The following is a 20,105-nucleotide window of genomic DNA, read 5'->3' as shown; positions in this document are numbered from 1 at the left end:
CAGATGCTGGACCTGGTGGTTCTGGAGCAGCTCCTGGCTCTTCTGCCCCCAGAGATGGAGGGCTGGGTGTGAGAGTGTGAGCAGAGACCAGCTCCCAGGCGGTGGCCCTGGTGGAAGGCTTCCTCTTGAGCCAGGTGGAGGAGGAGAAGAAGCAGGTCCAGTTGCAGGTGAGAAATAGAGAATGTGTTTGAATCCTTCACCCCTCCTTCCCAAACTTCTCTGACACCCATAATATCTGGCAACGTCCCATCAATTCTTGTAGGACATTGTTCTGTTGTTTTCTCAGGGGGCTTTGAGGTTGTGTTCTGAATATAAGAATCCATTTTATTTCATGTGATGTACCTTAATTCTGCTTCTATTTTCCTTCCTCCTGTTTGAAGTGCTGCACTGTGGAGATCAGAGATCCTGAGGGAAGGAAGAACCCATCAAATCCCCCCCAGGAGCTATTTTTCAGGAGGATCCCTTGGGAAGATCCAAGTCAGGACACCTCAGGAGGTAATGGAAGATCCTCCGATTACCCATCTGTCTTCCTTTCGCTCTCTTCTCTTCTATAGAATACCTCCTCCTATTTTGTTAATTACACATTTTGAAATTATTTATTCCTTACAGAGAAATGAAGAATGAAGCTTTCTGGTTTTTATGATGGAGATCAAACAGCGGTTGACCCTCCAAATCAAGTAAGAAAGGGAAAAGATATTAGATTTGTATTCTTCTTTCCTTCAGGAAGTGAAGCGGGTGTGCAGAGTGCTTTCTCCTTCTATTTTCCCCCCTTGTTTGGACTGGGTTATTTTTGTGTTCTTCCACAACATGGAGAGTGGAATAGCAGCTTCAAGTTGCTGTCAGCCAGCATAGCTTCCTCTGGTTATTTTGTTTTGTTCGGTAGTCCTCCAACTTTGAGTTTACAAGAAGGAATTTTTAAAAAGTCTTTCAAGAAATAGGAATAAATATATCACAGTGACAGTAACTGCAACAGACTCTTTTTTTTGGCGGGTAATTCTTTGACTTGGAATTGTGCAAGGCTAATGAAAAATAAATACTCACATTGCCACATTACCATTTTTATAAACCATCATTTATAACCTGTAATTTTCTCTTTATTTTCTTCCTTTCAGCCAATGGCTCTGACTACTAGATCAATCAATGATAGATAGAGCGATAGATCAGTTGATCCAGAAGTGGGATTACTTTACTGAAAGGCACTGAAGGTTTTGCAGAATCAATGAATTTGATAAAATTTCCCCAGATATTTCTTCAGTGAAAGCAATTTTCAGATTTGCCCATTTTCTCACCTAAAATTAGGACTTGTGTGACGCACAGCCATTTAACTGAGTGCATATCTTTGCTTTGGGAATTTGGGAACAATGGAGCAGAATAACAGAGTTTGTAGGGATCTTGAAGGTCTTCTAGTCCAACCCCCTGCTTAGACAGGAAGCCCTCTAACATTTCAAATAAATGGCTGTCCAATTTCTTTTTAGACACCTCCAGTGTTGGAGCATCCACAATTTCTGGAGGCAAGTCATTCCACTGATTAATTGTTCCCACTGTCGGGAAATTTCTCTTTACTTGAAGGTCGGTTCTCTCCTTGAATAGTTTCCATCCATTGCTTCTTGGATGCTCTTTTCATGAAACTAAACATACCCAATTCCAGCAACCGTTCTTTTTGTGTTTTAGCCTCCAGTCCACTAATATTTTTTGTTGCTCTTCTCTGCACTCTTTCTGGAGTCTCAAGATTTTTTTTACACCTCGCAACCAAAACTGGATACAGTATTTCATGTGTGGCCTTACCAAGGCTTTATAAAGTGGTACTAACACTTCATATCATCTTGATTGTATTCCTCTTAATGCAGCCTATGATTCTGTTGCAGGGGTTTTTTTTTTGGCAACTGTAGCACACTGCTAACTCATGTTTAAGTGGTTGTCCACTACAGGGGTGTGCTCTAATTTTTTTTACTACCGGTTCTGTGGGTGTGGCTTATTTTGTGGGTGTGGCTTGATGGTCATGTGATGCTGGGTGTGGCTTGGCAGTCATGTGAGTGGGTGAGTGGCTTGGTTGTCATGTGAGTGGGTGGGCGCGGCCAATAACAATAAATAATAAAAATAATAAACAAAGTACACAAAACAATAAGAGGTACCAAAAACCAGCTTTCACACTTTACACACATACAACACAACTGACTCACACACAATGTAAAAGCAGCTGCACTTCACCCAAAAGGGCCCCTGCAACAAGCAGAAACCCCACAAAGCCACAAAAATGTGGCTCAGACTGGTAAGACAGTCTGTTATTAACAGCAGTTGCTTGCAATTACTGCAGGTTCAAGCCCCACCAGGCCCAAGGTTGACTCAGCCTTCCATCCTTTATAAGGTAGGTAAAATGAGGACCCAGATTGTTGGGGGCAATAAGTTGACGTTGTATATAATATGCAAATGGATGAAGACTATTGCTTGACATAATGTAAGCCACCCTGAGTCTTCGGAGAAGGGCAGGATATAAATGCAAATAAAAAAAAGCTCAAAAACCAACTTTCACACTTTACACACACACAACAGAACCCAACACAGCAGACTCACAGACACACACACAAAATGCCACATACAGCTTTGTGAGATTCTGTGTGTTTGTTAGTTAGAGTGAAATACTACAGAAACACACCAAATCTCAGAAAGCTGCACAAATATTTTATTGTTTTATTTATAGATCAAGGGTCTCCAACCTTAGTAACTTTAAGGTTTGTGGACTTCAACTCCCACAGTTCCTCAGCCAGCCAAGGCTCTGAGGACATGGATTGCAGGAAGGCAGAATCAGTTGCAGCTAAATGTAATTGATTGGAGAAGCCGAAGGAAAGCGAGCCCGAAAGGAGCTTACTTAATTAAGTAAGTGAGGAGGGGGGATTGGGTGGGCCAGAGGAAAAAAAGTTTTTAAAAGGCTCCTCTGAGGATCCCTGCTCAGCCACACGATCATCAGAGGGTTTTTTTTTCTTTTAAAAGCCTTTTTTTGGCTGAAGAAAAGTGGCTTTTAAAAGTAAAAAAACCACAAACCTCTGATGATCGGGGAACCGGTTCGGGGGCGTGGCCAGCCAGCCATTATTACCGGTTCTCCAAACGCCAGCAGAGTTTTACTACCGGCTCTACAGAACCAGAGCAAACTGGGGGCAACCCACCACTGGTCCACTGGGACTCCAAGATCCCTGTTGCACTTTCTACTGTTGAGCCAGGTATCACCTATTCTATGCCAGTGCATTTGATTTTTTCCCCCTAAATGTAGCACTTTACATTTCTCACCATTGAATTTCATTTTGTTAGAAGGCGCCAATCTATCAATCCTTCTATATCTCGAGCCTATCTTCTGAAGTATTTGTATTCCTGTCAATTTGGTCTTGTCTGCAAATTTAATGAGTTCCCCTTCTATCCCCTTGTCTAAATCATTGATGAAGATGAACAGATCTTGCGAATCCTCCTGTTCTCTTCTTTTTTTCGTGTTCAGGAGAGTCTTGTGTCCTTCGAGGAGGTGGCTGTGTCTTTCTCTGAGGAGAAATGGTCTCAGCTGGATCCGGACCAGAAAGCGCTGCATTCGGAAGTCATGCTGGAAAACCATAGGAATGTGGTTTCTCTGGGTAAGAGTTCTCTAGTCCCCAATCAGAGAGTTCGAGAAGACAAATTATAGTTAGTTTTTTATTAAAAAACCACTAATCAGATATTGTCTCCTGGGAGGGAGAAGAAAAGGATCTGGCCTTCTCATACTCCAAGGAAGGAAAGAGTCAATGTCTCTTTGCTTAGATGCTTTCTGTGCCACTTCTTATCTCTGTTTTTCCATTTCTATTTGAACTTATCTGTGGGGGCTGAAAAGGACGAGGTTGCTTTTATGTGTCCTCTGGAGGTCATGTGAGAGGAATGTGTTGTCATTTGTTCTCTGAAACCTCCAAAATTGTGTGAGAACAGAACTTTCACACTCAGCCCATGGAAGGGCATTCTCCCAATCCAATTCAAGAACAAAGGCCTCATGTAGTGTAACTCAGACAATCCTAGGGTACAGATAATCTCCGAGTTATGACAGTTCACTTAGCAACTGTTCCAAGTTATGACCAGCCCTCCCCCAAGTACTGGAGACCCAGTCCTGAAATTGTGAGTGTTGCAGCACCACGGCCGTCGTTCACACTTCCAAATGACAGCAGAGGCATTGCAACATTCGCCCTACCTATTCCCCCACCAAACTCCACTGGGACGTACCATATTTTTCAGACAATAAGATGCAGTTCCCCTCCCCCCACCCAAAAAAAGTGGGTGGAAATGTCTGCATTTTATAGAGCGAATACAGGCCTGGTTTTGGCCTCCCAAACCCACCACGTGTCCCATTTTTGCCTTCTCCAGCATCAGGGAGGGCAAAAACTGAATGTGCAGAAGCCAAATTGATTTTCAACCTAATATCAGCAGCCAGACTATTGGACATTAAAAGTTGCAAATTTAGTAGGGATTTCAGCATATTTGAAAGACTGTTCACAAGAAAGATACATATCGGAATGGAGAAGATGGATTGTCTATATACAAAATAAGTATAAGACTAAGAAATATCAAATAGTTTTTGAATGAATAGGCTGCGAGAATTATATTTATACTTTTCTTTATGTAAAAGGAGAGTTAAGGTTCTAGGGGAGGATGAGAGCTTATGGATAGTTAGCATAGTTTAGCTTATGATTGTCAGATATTATACCCTGTATTTTGCTCTGGGAAGTCCGGGGCATTGGGGGTTGGAAGAGGAGGAGGGAGGGGAGGGGAGGTTGGTAGGGGGGAGGGGGAAGGAGGGAAAATATTTGCTAAAACTTTGTAAAACTCTTTTAATTAAAAAAAACCTATTTTTTTCTTGCTTTCCTTCTCTAAACCTACATGCGTCTTATGGTCCAAAAATACGGTACCTTGGGACAATGTGGCGAGTTGTCAGTTCCTTTGCCTACTTCGGTACATTTGCAGAAAAAAGAGGCCTAATGTAATGAGAGATAGAATAGAATAGAATAGAATAGAATTTTATTGGCCAAGTGTGATTGGACACACAAGGAATTTGTCTTGGTGCGTATGCTCTCAGTGTACATAAAAGAAAAGATACGTTCATCAAGGTACAACATTTACAACACAATTGATGGTCAATATATCAATATAAATCATACGCAAGATCAGTAGTGGGAAATCTAGCACTATTGATCTCACGTGATCTCGCACTACAGTGCTTTAGGCCTCTGTTCTCTGCTAACCAAAGCCTGCACGAGATCCAGGGCAAAGTGCTTTGCAAAGAGAGGCAAGGCCTGTTCATTTTTAAAGACTTTTGCCTGGATCTCGTGCAGTCCTCAGTTCTTAAACAAACATCAGCCTAAAGTACTGCAGTGTGAGATCACGCAAGATTAGTAGCCTGAGATCTTGCACTACTGGTCTCATGTGATCTCGCACTAAAGTACTTTAGGCCCCCTATCTCTGCGAACTGACACCTGTACCTGATCCGGCCAAAGAGCCCTTGCAAGCTGAGGAGACTTTGGGGCAGAGAAATAGCCATTCTTGAAGCTTCCCAAGCTTTCCAGTCTCAGCGCAAAGAGCCTTTACAAGCCAATGGGAGGCTTCAGGAAGGGATTTCGCTCCAAAGTCTCATCGCTGGGATCAAGGAACGGGCCGAGCGGGGGTCCCGCCCATCAGACCCAGACACCGTGGACCAGCTGCTCCAAGATACACCAGGGAAGAAGGAGATTGTTTCCAAATTGTTTCATTTCTCACAGTTCTCTGCTGGTATTAACCCACCCTAATAAATGTAATAAATATATTTAGGCAAGAAAAACAAAATTTACAGATACAGTATATGTGGTACCCTGCTCAATAGTAGTTGAACCATTTAGATATGAACCAGCCGTGTGCAGCAGCTCCCAAAAAAGCCAACAGAGTTCTGGGCTGCATAAACAGAGGGATAGAATCAAGATCACGTGAAGGGTTAATATCACTTTATAATGCCTTGGTAAGGCCACACGTGGAATACTGCATCCAGTTTTGCTCGCCACGATGTAAAAAAGATGTTGACAAGAGTAACAAAGATGATTAGGGGACTGGAGGCTAAGAACGGTGGCAGGAACTGGGTAGTTTAATGAAAAGAAGGACTGGGGTGACATGATGGCAGTGTTCCAATACTACCACAAAGGAGAGGGAATCAGGCTGTTCTCCAAAGCACCTGAAGGCAATGGGTTGGAACTAATCAAGGAGAGAAGCAACTTCGAACTAAGGAGAAATTTCCTGATGGAGCAATTAATCAGTGGAACAACTTGCCTCCAGAAGATGTGAATGCTCCAACAAGATAAGTTTTTAAGAAGATGTTGGATAACCATTTGTCTGAAGTGGTCCTGCCTAAGCAGAGGGTTGGACTAGAAGACCTTCAAAGTCCCTTCCAACACTTGTTATTCCATTCTGTTCCTTAACTCAAAACTGACCGAGTGAGATTTGCATATACAGTATATACCATAGATAATTGTAAAGAAAGAGATGTTTTCTAGATATTTTCAAAGCTTTCATGACTTATGAATATAGAAATCATCCTGTCTATATCACACCACTGTAAGCATGCAAACATAGAACCTAATGGAATTTGGGAGAAACTCAGAAGGAAATTCGTTTGACTTTCTACACTATGATCTTTTTCTCTAACCTTGTGATCATTTTCATTTCCTTTTTGCTTTGAAGGTAATAATGGGCAGGAGACTCAAGATTTCTGTGAACGGTTCCAAGTGATCTATGCTAAAGATGGAACAGAGAAGTTTGGAATTCGAATGGAATTAGGAAGCCATGAGAGAAACCAGTCAAAGAATTGGAATCAGGAAAGTTCATCATCTACTGATGCTCCGATGCAAGACTTTCTTGCCCAACAAGAGAAAATAAGGAAAAAATATGTTGGGAAAAATGTGAAACTAATCAAAGCTAAAATACAAGTAAATGAACACTATTTAATCCAAAACAAAGGAGAAGATGTTATAAGCAGATACAACAGACAAAATTACAATGGGAAATTCATTCTTTCTCTTGGAAATAACTTCCTTACATCTCAAAAAGCTATTGACACAAAAGAAAAGCATTATAAATGTTTGGAATGTGGAAAATGTTTTAGACCAAGCAGGCAACTTACTATCCATAAAAGGATCCACACGGGAGAAACCATATAAATGCATGGAGTGTGGAAAGACCTTTGCTCATAGCAGTACAGTAACTTCCCATAAGATGATCCACACAGGGGAGAAGCCGTATAAATGCATGGAGTGTGGAAAGACCTTTGCTCGACGAGCTCATCTTATTTCCCATAAGATGATCCACACAGGGGAGAAGCCGTATAAATGCATGGAGTGTGGAAAGATGTTTACTCATGGCAGTGGACTTAGAAGACACAAAAAGATTCACTCAGGAAAGAAGCCATTTAAATGCACGGAATGTGAAAAGACCTTTGCTCATAGATGTAATTTTATTTCCCATAAAAGAAGCCACAAAGGGGACAAGCCATATAAAGGCATGGAGTGTGGAAAGAGCTTTGCTTAGAATGGTCATCTTCTCATGCTCGGGTAAAATTATATAGCAATAGCAATTCTAGTTAGACTTATATACGACTCCACAATGCTTTACAGTACTCTGAGCATTTTACACAGTCAGCATATTGTTCCTAGCCATCTGGGTCCTCATTTTAGCGACCTCAGAAAGATGAAAGGCTGAATCAACCATGAGCTGATCAGAATTGAACTGACAGGATTGTGAGCAATTAGCCTGTAGTACTGTATTTTAAAGGATGCGGTGGCTCAGTGGCTAAGATGCTGAGCTTGTCGATCAAAAGATTAGCAGTTCGAATCCCTAGTGCTGCGTAACGGGGTTACTTGTCCCGGCTTCTGCCAACCTAGCAGTTCGAAAGCACGTAAAAAAAATGCAAGTAGAAAAATAGGGACCACCTTTGGTGGGAAGCTAACAGCGTTCTGTGTGCCTTAGGCACTTAGTCATGCTGGCCACATGACCATGGAGACTCATGGAGCGCTGGCTCTTTGGCTTTGAAATGGTGATGAGCACTGCCCCCTAGAGTCGGGAACGACTAGCACATACGTGCGATGGAATTTTTACTGTATTCTAACCACTGACCCACCCTGTCTCTATAGATTTGTGTGTGTATGCATATTGTGCCTTTCTGATTCAAATGAGACAAGGTTGACTCCATCAAAATAAAATTTAATGTGAGGAAAAGTAAGATTTTATACCTGGGCAGGAAAAACAGGTTACAGAAAATGACTCAAAAAGAATAATTGTGAGAGGGACCTTGGGAGTCCAAATGGATGATCACTTAACCATGAGTCACGTGTGTGCAGTGGCAGCCAGAAAAGCTAATAAAATCCTTGATTGTATAAACAGGCATAGAATCAAAATTACGTGAAGTATTAGTACCATTTTATAAAGCCTTAATAAGACCACACCTGGAATACTGCATCCAATTTTGGTTAACAAATTTCCAAAAAATGCTGAGACTTTGGAGAAAGTACAAAGAAGAGCAGCTAAGATGATTAAAGGCCTGAAGACTAAAACATACGAAGAACGGTTGCAGGATTTGGGTTTGGCTAGTCTACAGAAAAAAAAGATTAGGAGTGACATGATAGCAGTACTATAGCAATATTCCAGTACTTGAGAGGCTGCTACAAAGAGGAGGGCAGTCAATTTATTTTCCAAAGCACCAGAGGGCAGGACAAGAAACCATGTAAAATAAGGAGAGAAGCAACCTCATATTAACCAGAATCTTCCTTACAGTGAATTAACCAATGGAACAGCTTTCCTTCAGACACTGGGGTTCTTCATCACTGGACTTTTTAAAGAAGAGACTGGATAGTCACTTGTCTGAAAGAGATCCTATAGGAATATCAATAGATCCTGAAACAGTATAAGACAGTAATGGCTAACCTCTTCCGGACCAAGTGCCCAAAGCACAAACACGCACCTGAACCCCCAAGGTGCAATGCATGTGCAGCCCTCACATATGTGCCCACACCCCCTGCCAATGCCTTGCCCCCGCGCATGCACAGCAGAGACCCGAAGACCAGCTGGCCAGCGGGAAGCACACAGCGGAGCTGACCAGGGGCGATGTCTCGCATGCCATCAGAGCGGGCGCTGCGTGCTACTTCTGGCATGCGTGCCATAGGTTCGCCATCACAGGTATAGGATCTCCTGCTTGAGCGGAACGTGCGGATATTGGCGCCAGCTGCTGAGGACTCATACTGGGCTTAGGACTTCAGACACCAGGACTCCGCCAGTTCCTGGATGGATAGAAGGAGAAATATTTGTCTCTGGGGGGTCTTTAAAAAGAAAAAAAAATCTTCCGATTCACTAGTGGATCCAGAAGTGAATTAAAATCTCTCTCCAGCAATTCCCATCTCATCAAATTGGAACCCCAAAATGTTATCAGTACATTTTTGTCTAATAATAATAATAATAATAATAATAATAATAATAATAATAATAATAATAATAATAATAATAATAATAATAATAATATCAGAGTTGGAAGGGACCTTGGAGGTCTTCTAGTCCAACCCCCTGCCCAGGCAGGAAACCCTACACCATTTCAGACAAATAGCTATCCAACATTTTTTAAAAAATTTCCAGTGTTGGAGCATTTACCGAGGGATACCTAGAGCGCATGCGCAAGATGGCGCGCTAGTAGAGACACCGGAGAGGATGGCGACCCTTCCCGGTCAGTTTCTGGCAGGAGGGGGGTTGTTTTTTACAGTCTTACCCCCCCCCATTCCAGTTGGGGGAACATCTTCCCAGCCGTAGAGGGTTTTTTTTTGCCTCCGATAAGAACTCGGCAGGTCGGGGCGGGGGCCGGGACATAGATGTCGGCCCCATCGGCTGGATTGGGACGGCGGGCGGTGTTTTGGCCGTTTTGTGGCGACGGCGGCACCTTTGCTGGTCGGTGAGAGGCCAGGACATGGATGCCGGCTCCATCGGCTGGATTGGGGCGGTGGTTGGCGTTCTTTCGGCCGTTTTTTGGCGGTGGCGGCACCTTTGTGACGGTGGCTGCGGCAGCAGGGTTGTCTTCCCTGGTCGAGTCTTTGGAGCCAGTTGGCGACTGGGGTGGCAGCCGGGATTTTTGGTCGCTCTCGGTTGTTGGTGGCGGAAGCGGCGGCGACACCTTTGTGGCAGCGGCGGTGACGACGGCAGCAGCGGTGATGGCGGCAACGACAGTGCTGTCTTCCCCCCCATGGAGCCTCATGGTACCTTTGGAGCCCTCCTGGAGGTCCTCTTGAGCAGTTCCTGGTGGCGCCTTTTGTGGCGACAGCAGCGGCGGCGGTGGGCAGTGTCCCTCGGCGGCAGCGGTGGTTGCTCTTTCCTCCCTGAGTTCACCTGAGGCCCGGGTGGTTGAACTGGGTGGTGACGACGATGATGGTGGCGATGGTGTTTCCCGACGGCGGTTAGCGTTACCAAGGATGGCGGCTGCGTCGGTGACGACCTGCCATCTTGCATCATCACTGTATCATCTGGTGTCATCATTTCCCACCCGGGCCATTAGACCCCGTTTCCCAGCCGGACTCCTGTCATGACTATGATTACCACCTTGACTGGTTGGGTCAAGGTTCTTTGCCATTCCTCATAAACTCCGTGATGTACTCACCAGCGCAACTCCTTGGTCTGCGAGATTCGCCCCTCTCGCAGATATGGCCCTCCACTCTATCGAGGGCCTACCTCGATGACGGATTTTGGAATCCCGAGAGATGACATGCAGCTAAAAAGAGCCTTAGGGTTTTTTTAAACTTGTCTTTTAAATAATTTAAATATAGGGAGGGATGGGAAGGCTAGGATGGGTCTTGGGGGAAACCATGGCTAGTGACCATAGCTTAGGCAAGGAGGTGGTTCTGAAAGATATTTCATAGATTATGCTAAGTGGTTCTGCTAGAGGTTCATAGATTATGCTAAGAGGTTCTGCTATTTTTTAAGAAGTAGGCACATAATCCATCAGTGCCAATAAATATTCTATGCCCTTCCAGAGTTGGAAGTTGTGTTTCCCTCCTGGATGGATCCTTGATTGGAGTTATTGTTTTCTGCCTTCCTGTTTGTCTGGTGCTGATCCCTGCCTGTTGCCTGTTGGAGGGGAGGTGCGTCTTTTTCTTCCCTTCCTAGGTTTATTATTGTCTTTTTCTAATGGTGTGTAAATGTGATTTATCTCTCTGGGTCTGTGGAAAACCAGAAGTTTTCCTTTCAGGATTACTGGACAAGGAACTTGAAATACAGATTGGAACCTTATTACTGGACATGCTGACTGCAGCCACAATTCTTTCTGTGCAAAAATGGAAAGAAACCTCCATCCCCAGGAAGGAGGAAGTAAGGGAATGAAAACGTTGGCAGAGATGGCGAAATAAACTTTTTGGCCAGAGGAAAGAATAGATATCCAGCTGTTTTTCTACCTGGAAACCACTTCTGTGCTCGATGCAGAAAAAAAAATGAAATCTGGACTTTTGAGATTTGCTGATTAAATTAAATTGTTGTTATAGAAATGGTTAATATTTACTTAGAGAAGAAATAAAAACAGAGACTACAATTTGTATTTTATTGTGCTGGGAAGTTTTTTTCCTCTCTTTTTTCCTTTTGCACTGAATTCCCCACTTCTCCTTCCCCTTTCTTTCTCCTTCCCCTTTCCCTAATATTTTTATTTTCTATTTTATGCCGATATAATCTTAATGAAACATCGTAAAAAGGAGCCTTTTGTTTTAGGGGTGCTTCCTGTTCCACAGACAAAATATCCAAATCTCATCAGGATTCCACCCTAGATCTACACAATCACATGGCAAAATTTCTTTTAAAATGTTACTTTATATATTTCTCTGCTGAAAGTAGAGGTTGTTGTGCATTGTGGCAAAGACGTGGAAGGTCTCCGAGGAAAGGAGCGGAAAGCCTTCATTCCGGGATCTTCATCCGGGGCTGCTTTGCAAGGAAAAGGGGGATCCCGACCCACAGAAAGAAAGAGGGGGGGTTTCCTTCGCATTTGGGGTCGAGGGGCGGAGAATCGGAAGGAGCCGCTTCGTCCAGACATTCCGAGCAAGAGAGACGCTGGTTTCAAGGAAGGGAATCGCCTTTTTCTCTTGTGAAGCCAAGAGATCCCTACGGAGATTCCCCCGTGAAGTGTGGGGGGGAAGCTGGGAAGAGGATCCGGTGGGATTAGGAGGGATCCCTGCAGATCCCCTCCGCCTCTTCCTGCATGGACTGTCAGCTGAGGGTTTTCCTGGCTTCCCTTCGGATTGGCGGGAGTCTGTGACCCCCAAGTCCTGGTTGGCTGTGGGGCTGCGCCTCCCCCCTTGTCACCCGGTGCAGCTGCTGGGGGCTCCCTCCTTCCAGACTGAGTGCAGAAGGACCCCTCGAGCTCTGGATCCACTTTGCCCTTCCGGAGTCTCGGCAGGTCCAGCCTGGGTGCCCTCTGGGCACTGTTGGAACTAAAAGGGCATCTAGTCCGCCCCTCCAGGCGCTCAGAGAAAGGGAGACTGGATGAGAATCATTGGGGGGGGGCGCACAAGGAAGTCCACTTTCCCCTCCGGAGCTGGCATGAAACACCCCCTAGAATGCAGCCCCCCAAGACTGGAATTATTCCCCCTCCCACTTTCTCCGCTTCTCTCTCTGCGGGGAACTATCTCCTCCATCGGGCGAAGTCAAGGGAGGCTCTGCCCGGAGACCGATGACGCTGCTGAAAGACAGAATTCCCATTGGTCCTCCTGCTCCTGCTGGACCCTCCCAAATCCGGAGTCCGAGGAAAACTCCTCCCCCAATCCAGACCCCTGATTCCGCCTCTGGGGCTGGGAGCCTCCGTCTTTCTCCTCCCTTTGGGGCGCTTGTGGGGCAGCATCCATGGCTTTCCTGGGTCCCCTGATGCTGCTGGTGGGGGCGCTGGCCCGGATCCCCGGAAGCGAAGGGGGGGAGGAGACCCCCGGTAAGGAGGGGGCTGGGCGGGGGAGGAGGGGGTTGGGAAGGACCCCTGTAGGGGGGAAGAAAACTGCTAGATCTCCAGAGCCTCCACCAGCCTCGATTTCTGCGTGGTCCCCCCCTTCTTCCCCACATCCCCCCCCAAAGAGAACGGAGAGGGACCCTAACCCCTCTCCACCCACAGCAACCAATCAGAGCGCAGAGCGCTTCAGGCAGGAGAGCACACATGCTTTCAAGTACAACGGTGTCTTCTGGAGCATTGGAGGCTTTCCTGTTCCAGCTGTTACATTTAATATCTTCACATTTAAAGTGCTCAAAAGAAAACAGACCTAATAAAAGAGGAAGTGGAGTTGCACTATGTATAAGAAATATCCTAAACGCTCTAGAAATGCAACAGAAGAAAGACGAAAACCTCCTTGAATGCATTTCAAGGCCATCACTCTACTAAACAAATAATTCCCTCAACACTGTCAGACTATTTACTGAATCTGCACTACTATTAATCATCTCATAGTTCCCATCACCAATCTCTTTCCACTTATGACTGTATGACTATAACTTGTTGCTGGCAATCCTTATGATTTATATTGATATATTGATCATCAATTGTGTTGTAAATGTTGTACCTTGATGAACGTATCTTTTCTTTTATGTACACTGAGAGCATATGCACCAAGACAAATTCCTTGTGTGTCCAATCACACTTGGCCAATTTAAAATTCTATTCTATTCTATTCTATTCTATTCTATTCTATTCTATTCTATTCTATTCTATTCTATTCTATTCTATTCTATTCTATTTGGGTTGATCTGAAAGGGGGAAAAAGAAGGAGGCAGCCATGGGGGCATATTATGAGCCTCCCAACCAACCAGAGGCAACAGATGAACTTTTTGTTTGTTTGTTTATTTATTTATTTATTAAATTTTTATACCGCCCTTCTCCCGAAAGACTCAGGGCGGTGTACAGCCTTATTTAAAACACATAGATACACAAAAATCCGAGATTTAAAATATTTAACAGGCCAAATTTACTAAAACGGTCAATCCCGATATAAACCTTTAAAATTTTAAAATTATAAATAAATTAATACATTAAAATTTAATTAAAATTAAGTTAAAATTAAATTAAAAGGCTTAAAATACTTAGGCTAGTCCCGCCCGATTAAATAATAGAGTCTTCAGTTCCCGTTTGAAGGTTCGGAGGTCAGGAAGTTGACGCAGCCCTGGAGGTAAGTCATTCCATAGGGTCGGTGCTGCCACAGAGAAGGCTCTCCCCCTGGGGGCCACCAGCCAACACTGTTTGGCTGATGGCACCTGGAGCAGGCCCACTCTGTGGGAGCGCACAGGTCGTTGGGAGCGAAGGACTGTAGGAAGCTTTGACTCCCCCGACCTCAACTGGGAGGCAGATTCGGCGCCTGGTTGAAGATCAACGAGGTTCCTGGGAAACCCAGCAGACAAAACCTCCCTCATTCCCATCCATATGTGAGCTTTGCCCCCAGGGGAGGAGACACCCTGGAGGTGGCCTTCTCTCACACCCAGGAAGCATTTAAAGGATGCCCCTCCCCCTCCTTCTGGCTCCTCCCCTCCTCTCTCTGGGATGCTCCTGTCCCCATATAAGCCTTGGTTAATCAGAGAGGACCCAGTAGAGAACTAGGGAGACCATGGCCGGCAGAAGCTATGGAGGCTCTAGGAGGAGATTCCTTCAAGGGCACAAATTGGAACCTATTTAAAGAGGCTGCAACGAATGGACAACACACTGATGTGAACAAATGTGCTTCTACTGTTTCTGTTTATATTAAAAATAATAAAGTTAGGGTTAGGATTATCCATCCATCTATCCATCCGTCATCTATATCTATCTATCTATCTATCTTTCTATCACCTACCCAATTTATATAGCCATCCCTCCGACAACAAGTGACTCTGGGTCACATACAACAAACCTAAACAGAGGTTTAGCAAACACATGGAAATTTGAGAAAATTCAAAACAATAAAAATATTTTAAAAGAAAGAATATTAGGCGAAGAGTCACTTTTTTCAGTGCCATTGTAACTTCGAAGGGTCACTAAATGAACTGTTATAAGTCAAGGACTACTTTCTTCAATGCGCTTTAACGGATGGAGAAAGGAGATTGGAGGAGAATCATTGGGGGGCGCAAAGGAAGACCACTTTCCCCTCCGGAGCTGGCATGAAACACCCCCTAGAATGCAGCCCCCCAAGACTGGAATTATTCCCCCTCCCACTTTCTCCGCTTCTCTCTCTGGGATGCTCCTGTCCCCATATAAGCCTTGGTTAATCAGAGAGGACCCAGTAGAGAACTAGGGAGACCATGGCCGGCAGAAGCTATGGAGGCTCTAGGAGGAGATTCCTTCAAGGGCACAAATTGGAACCTATTTAAAGAGGCTGCAACGAATGGACAACACACTGATGTGAACAAATGTGCTTCTACTGTTTCTGTTTATATTAAAAATAATAAAGTTAGGGTTAGGATTATCCATCCATCCATCCATCCATCCATCCATCCATCCATCCATCCATCCATCCATCCATCCATCCATCCATCCATCCATCCATCCATCTATCCATCCGTCATCTATATCTATCTATCTATCTATCTTTCTATCACCTACCCAATTTATATAGCCATCCCTCCGACAACAAGTGACTCTGGATCACATACAACAAACCTAAACAGAGGTTTAGCAAACACATGGAAATTTGAGAAAATTCAAAACAATAAAAATATTTTAAAAGAAAGAATATTAGGCGAAGAGTCACTTTTTTCAGTGCCATTGTAACTTCGAAGGGTCACTAAATGAACTGTTATAAGTCAAGGACTACTTTCTTCAATGTGCTTTAACTGATGGAGAAAGGAGAAGAGATCCATCATCAGGTATTCTGGAAGGGCCCCTTCAGCCACTTCCGGTGGGCCAGAGGACCTTGTGGCTGCCCCACCTGGAGGCTCAGCCATGGGGTGGAGGAGGAGGAGAGTCCCTGAGCTGCCCTGAGGAAGATTCGAGGCTTGTTGCCTGCTGGATCCTGGCCAGTTCCTCAGTTCCGCTTCGGAGGAGCCCAACGAAGCCCAAGCGCCTCTGCAGCTGTTGGGGGCTGGAGAAAGAAACTCTGTGTGTGTGTTTGTGTGTGTGTGTGTGTGTCTGGGGATGGCAGAGACAACTCAGAAAAAGGTGCAATATTAGGTGGGGGGAGAAGCATGAAAGGGGCCCAGAGGTTCTGCCTGGGTCAGGGGAGGGATGGATGCCCCACAGAGGCTGCCTGGATGTGGGCATACTTTGTGCGACTGGCTGTGTCCAGATACACAACTGTGGGGCAGATTCGGACTCTGCCGCCTCCTTCAGCTGCAGGGGGGGGATCTGGCTCTGGCCTGCTGAGGCTGGTGCTGGGCCAGGGGAGTTTGGATCCAGGCCTCCGGACCCAGCTTCAAGCCCAGGGCATTAACCTGCTCCCCAAGACTAAAAAACCAAGTAAAAATAGAATGTCTGGGATATTTTAAAGGATGGAGGTAATTCTATTTTATAAATTATAAATTCATTGTTTGGTTTGATATACTGTCCATCCATCCTTCCTTCTTAAAATAATATTGAAACCTTTTACAAGGAAGAAAATCCGCTCAGATCCTCTTAGAAACATCCGTGGATATGGATATTTTCTTCTTCTTCTTTTGGGAAAAGGTTTCCTCCAACTCCCCTCCAGAAGGACGGAGCTGATCTCAGAGTCTGGATTCTTAGGACTTGGGAGTCCCAGGGCGGATTTCTCTCCCCGTCAAATCCCTTTTCTCTCCCGAGCCTTGCAGGCCAAAGGTGGAGTTCCCTGGCAAAGAAGAAGCGGCAGGAATGATGGAGCCGCTTCGTCCAGACGTTCCGAGCAAGAGAGACGCGCGTTTCAAGGAAGGGAATCGCCCTTTTCTCTTGTGAAGCCAAGAGATCCCTAAGGAGTTTCCCCCGTGAAGGGAGGGGGAGGCTGGGAAGAGGATCCGGGGGGATTAGGAGGGATCCCTGCAGATCCCCTCCGCCTCTTCCTGCATGGACTGTCAGCTGAGGGTTTTCCTGGCTTCCCTTCGGATTGGGGGGAGTCTGTGACCCCCAAGTCCTGGCTGGCTGTGGGGCTGCGCCTCTCCCCATGTCATCTGGTGCAGCTGCTGGGGGCTCCCTCCTTCCAGATTGAGGGGGGGGAGCCCAGAAGGACCCCTCGAGCTCAGGATCCACTTTGACCTTCCGGAGCCTCGGCACGTCCCGCCTGCCCGCCCTCTGGGCACTGTGGGAACTAAAAGGGCATCTAGTCCGCCCCTCCAGGCGCTCAGAGAAAGGGCGATTGGAGGAGAATCATTGGGGGGGGCGCAAAAGGAAGTCCACACTCCCCTCCGGAGCTGGCATGAAACACCCCCTAGAATGCAGCCCCCCAAGACTGAACTTATTCCCCCTCCCACTTTCTCCGCTTCTCTCTCTGCTGGGAACCATCTCCTCCATCAGAGCCTCCCCAGAGAGCAGGGAGGTCTGGGTCCTTCAGCCACTTCCTGGTGGGCCAGAGGACCTTGTGGCTGCCCCACCTGGAGGCTCAGCCATGGGGTGGAGGAGGAGGAGAGTCCCTGAGCTGCCCTGATGAAGATTCGAGGCTTGTTGCCTGCTGGATCCTGGCCAGTTCCTCAGTTCCGCTTCAGAGGCCCAACGTGTGTGTGTGTGTGTGTGTCTGGGGATGGCAGAGACAACTCAGAAAAGTCTGCCTGGGTCAGGCGAGGGATGGATGCCCCACAGAGGCTGCCTGGATCTGGGGATACTTTGTGCAACTGGCTGTGTCCAGATACACAACTGTGGGGCAGATTCGGACTCTGCCACCTCCTTCAGCTGCAGGGGGGGTGGATCTGGCTCTGGCCTGCTGAGGCTGGTGCTGGGCCAGTGGGGAGTTTGGCCCCTCCAGCCCCCCATCCCTGGAAAGGACCCCTGGACCCACAAAGCTCCTCAAACAGAATCCGGAATTCAGGATCCGTCTAAGCCGCCTTTGCATAACTCACTGGACCAAAAACTCCCCCAAAGACTAGAAAAAACGTTTTCTATGGATGTAGTGAAAGAGGAGTAGAAGAAAGAGAATGTCTGTTTTTTGGATAGTTTGGTGGGGGGGAGATTTCCAGACTGTGATGGTTAAAAGGCTGTAATCCTATAAGGGAGGACATAGGATCACTGAAGTCCCCAGAATTTCTATTAAAATTCCAAGTTATTTTATAAATTATAAATTTATTGTTTGGTTTAATATACTGTCCATCCATCCATCCTTCTTAAAATAATATTGAAACCTTTTACAAGGAAGAAAATCCGCTCAGATCCACTTAGAAACATCCGTGGATATGGATATTTTTCTTCTTCTTTCGGGAAAAGGTTTCCTCCAACTCCCCTCCAGAAGGACGGAGATGATCTCAGAGTCTGGATTCTTAGGACTTGGGAGTCCCAGGGCGGATTTCTCTCCCCGTCAAATCCCTTTTCTCTCCCGAGCCTTGCAGGCCAAAGGTGGAGTTCCCTGGCAAAGAAGAAGCGGCAGGAATGATGGAGCCGCTTCGTCCAGACGTTCCGAGCAAGAGAGACGCGCGTTTCAAGGAAGGGAATCGCCCTTTTCTCTTGTGAAGCCAAGAGATCCCTACGGAGATTCCCCCGTGAAGGGGGGGGGAGGCTGGGGAGAGGATCCGGCTGGATTAGGAGGGATCCCTGCAGATCCCCTCCGCCTCTTCCTGCATGGACTGTCAGCTGAGGGTTTTCCTGGCTTCCCTTCGGATTGGGGGGAGTCTGTGACCCCCAAGTCCTGGCTGGCTGTGGGGCTGCGCCTCCCCCCTTGTCACCCGGTGCAGCTGCTGGGGGCTCCCTCCTTCCAGACTGAGTGCAGAAGGACCCCTTGAGCTCTGGATCCGCTTTGCCCTTCAGGGGTCTCGGCAGGTCCAGCATAGGCGCCCTCTGGGCAGTGTGGGAACTAAAAGGGCATCTAGTCGGGCCCCTCCAGGCGCTCAGAGAAAGGGAGAGTGGAGGAGAATCATTGGGGGGGAGCAAAAGGAAGTCCACTTTCCCCTCCGGAGCTGGCATGAAACACCCCCTAGAATGCAGCCCCCCAAGACTGAAATTATTCCCCCTCCCACTTTCTCCGCTTCTCTCTCTGCGGGGAACTATCTCCTCCATCGGGCGAAGTCAAGGGAGGCTCTGCCCGGAGACCGATGACGCTGCTGAAAGGAGAATTCCCATTGGTCCTCCTGCTCCTGCTGGACCCTCCCAATTCCGAAGTCCGAGGAAAACTCCTCCTCCCCCCAATCCAGACCCCCCGATTCCGCCTCTGGGGCTGGGAGCCTCCGCGTCTTTCTCCTCTCCCTTTGGGGCGCTTGTGGGGCAGCATCCATGGCTTTCCCTGGGGTCCCCCTGATGCTGCTGGTGGGGGCGCTGGCCAGGATCCCCGGAAGCGAAGGGGGGAAGGAGACCCCCGGTAAGGAGGGGGCTGGAAGGGGGAGGGGGGGTTGGGAAGGATGCCGGAGGGGGGGGAGGGGAGAAATCCGATGGGTCTCCAGAGCCTCCAACAACCTGGATCTCTGCGTGGTCTCCTCCCCTTTCCTTCTCACATTCCCTTCCCCCCTTCTCCGATTGTAGCCGAGGTGGGGGTCGCAGCCTCTCCCGCTCCCCCTCCAGTGCCTGGGTGGGAGGGGGCTGCATGGAAAGAGGAAGGGGAGGAAAAGCGAAAGAGGGAAACTGAGGCATTTCCAGCCCTGAATCCCCAGAAGGAAAAAGAGGCATTTGAGCAAAAGTCTTTTGGCTTCTTCAGAAACTTCCCTTTTTCTTCTGAATCTCAGAATTGAGGCTTTGATGGTCAGGCAAGAGGGCGGATTCGGCCCCTTAATGGGGAGACTCTGAATTTGGGGAGGGGACCAAGAAACCCCCAACCCCCCATAATCCCCCACTGCTCCATCGGGACCTGGAGGGGGAGGGGGGAGTAGTGAGAGAAGAGGATTTGGGGGCTCTGAGTTGCTCCCCTCAATTGGCTCTCAAAAACTCCCCTTTGGGAGGGGGCTGGAGACCCCCCCTTTGAGAGGCTCTGGGGGGGCTGCAGGGGGTCTTTTTGGGGAGGGGGAGAGGAAACGGGTGATCCAGAGGTGGGTTTCAACAGGTTCTGAGC

The 20,105-nt window shown here is 46.9% G+C and overlaps 2 protein-coding genes across 2 annotated transcripts in view; both read left to right on the top strand.

Moving 5' to 3' along the window:
• The window catches only part of LOC131192675 (uncharacterized), a 371,955-nt gene that overhangs the window by 29,848 nt on the left and 322,002 nt on the right, over nt 1–20,105 (top strand). The gene's annotated exons all lie outside the window — the stretch shown is intronic.
• LOC131192814 (H-2 class II histocompatibility antigen, E-S beta chain-like) overlaps nt 19,276–20,105 on the top strand; it is a 69,694-nt gene continuing 68,864 nt past the window's right edge. The window contains exon 1 of the mRNA XM_058172362.1: nt 19,276–19,421. Within this exon, the coding sequence (XP_058028345.1) occupies nt 19,337–19,421 (85 nt within the window). The 5' untranslated portion in view covers nt 19,276–19,336. The remainder of the gene's footprint in view (nt 19,422–20,105) is intronic.

The sequence above is a fragment of the Ahaetulla prasina genome, chromosome 2 (genome assembly GCF_028640845.1).
Source record: "Ahaetulla prasina isolate Xishuangbanna chromosome 2, ASM2864084v1, whole genome shotgun sequence".
NCBI lineage: Eukaryota > Metazoa > Chordata > Lepidosauria > Squamata > Colubridae > Ahaetulla > Ahaetulla prasina.
Note: the sequence above shows the minus strand (reverse complement) of the source record. Positions and strands in the feature narration are given on the sequence as shown.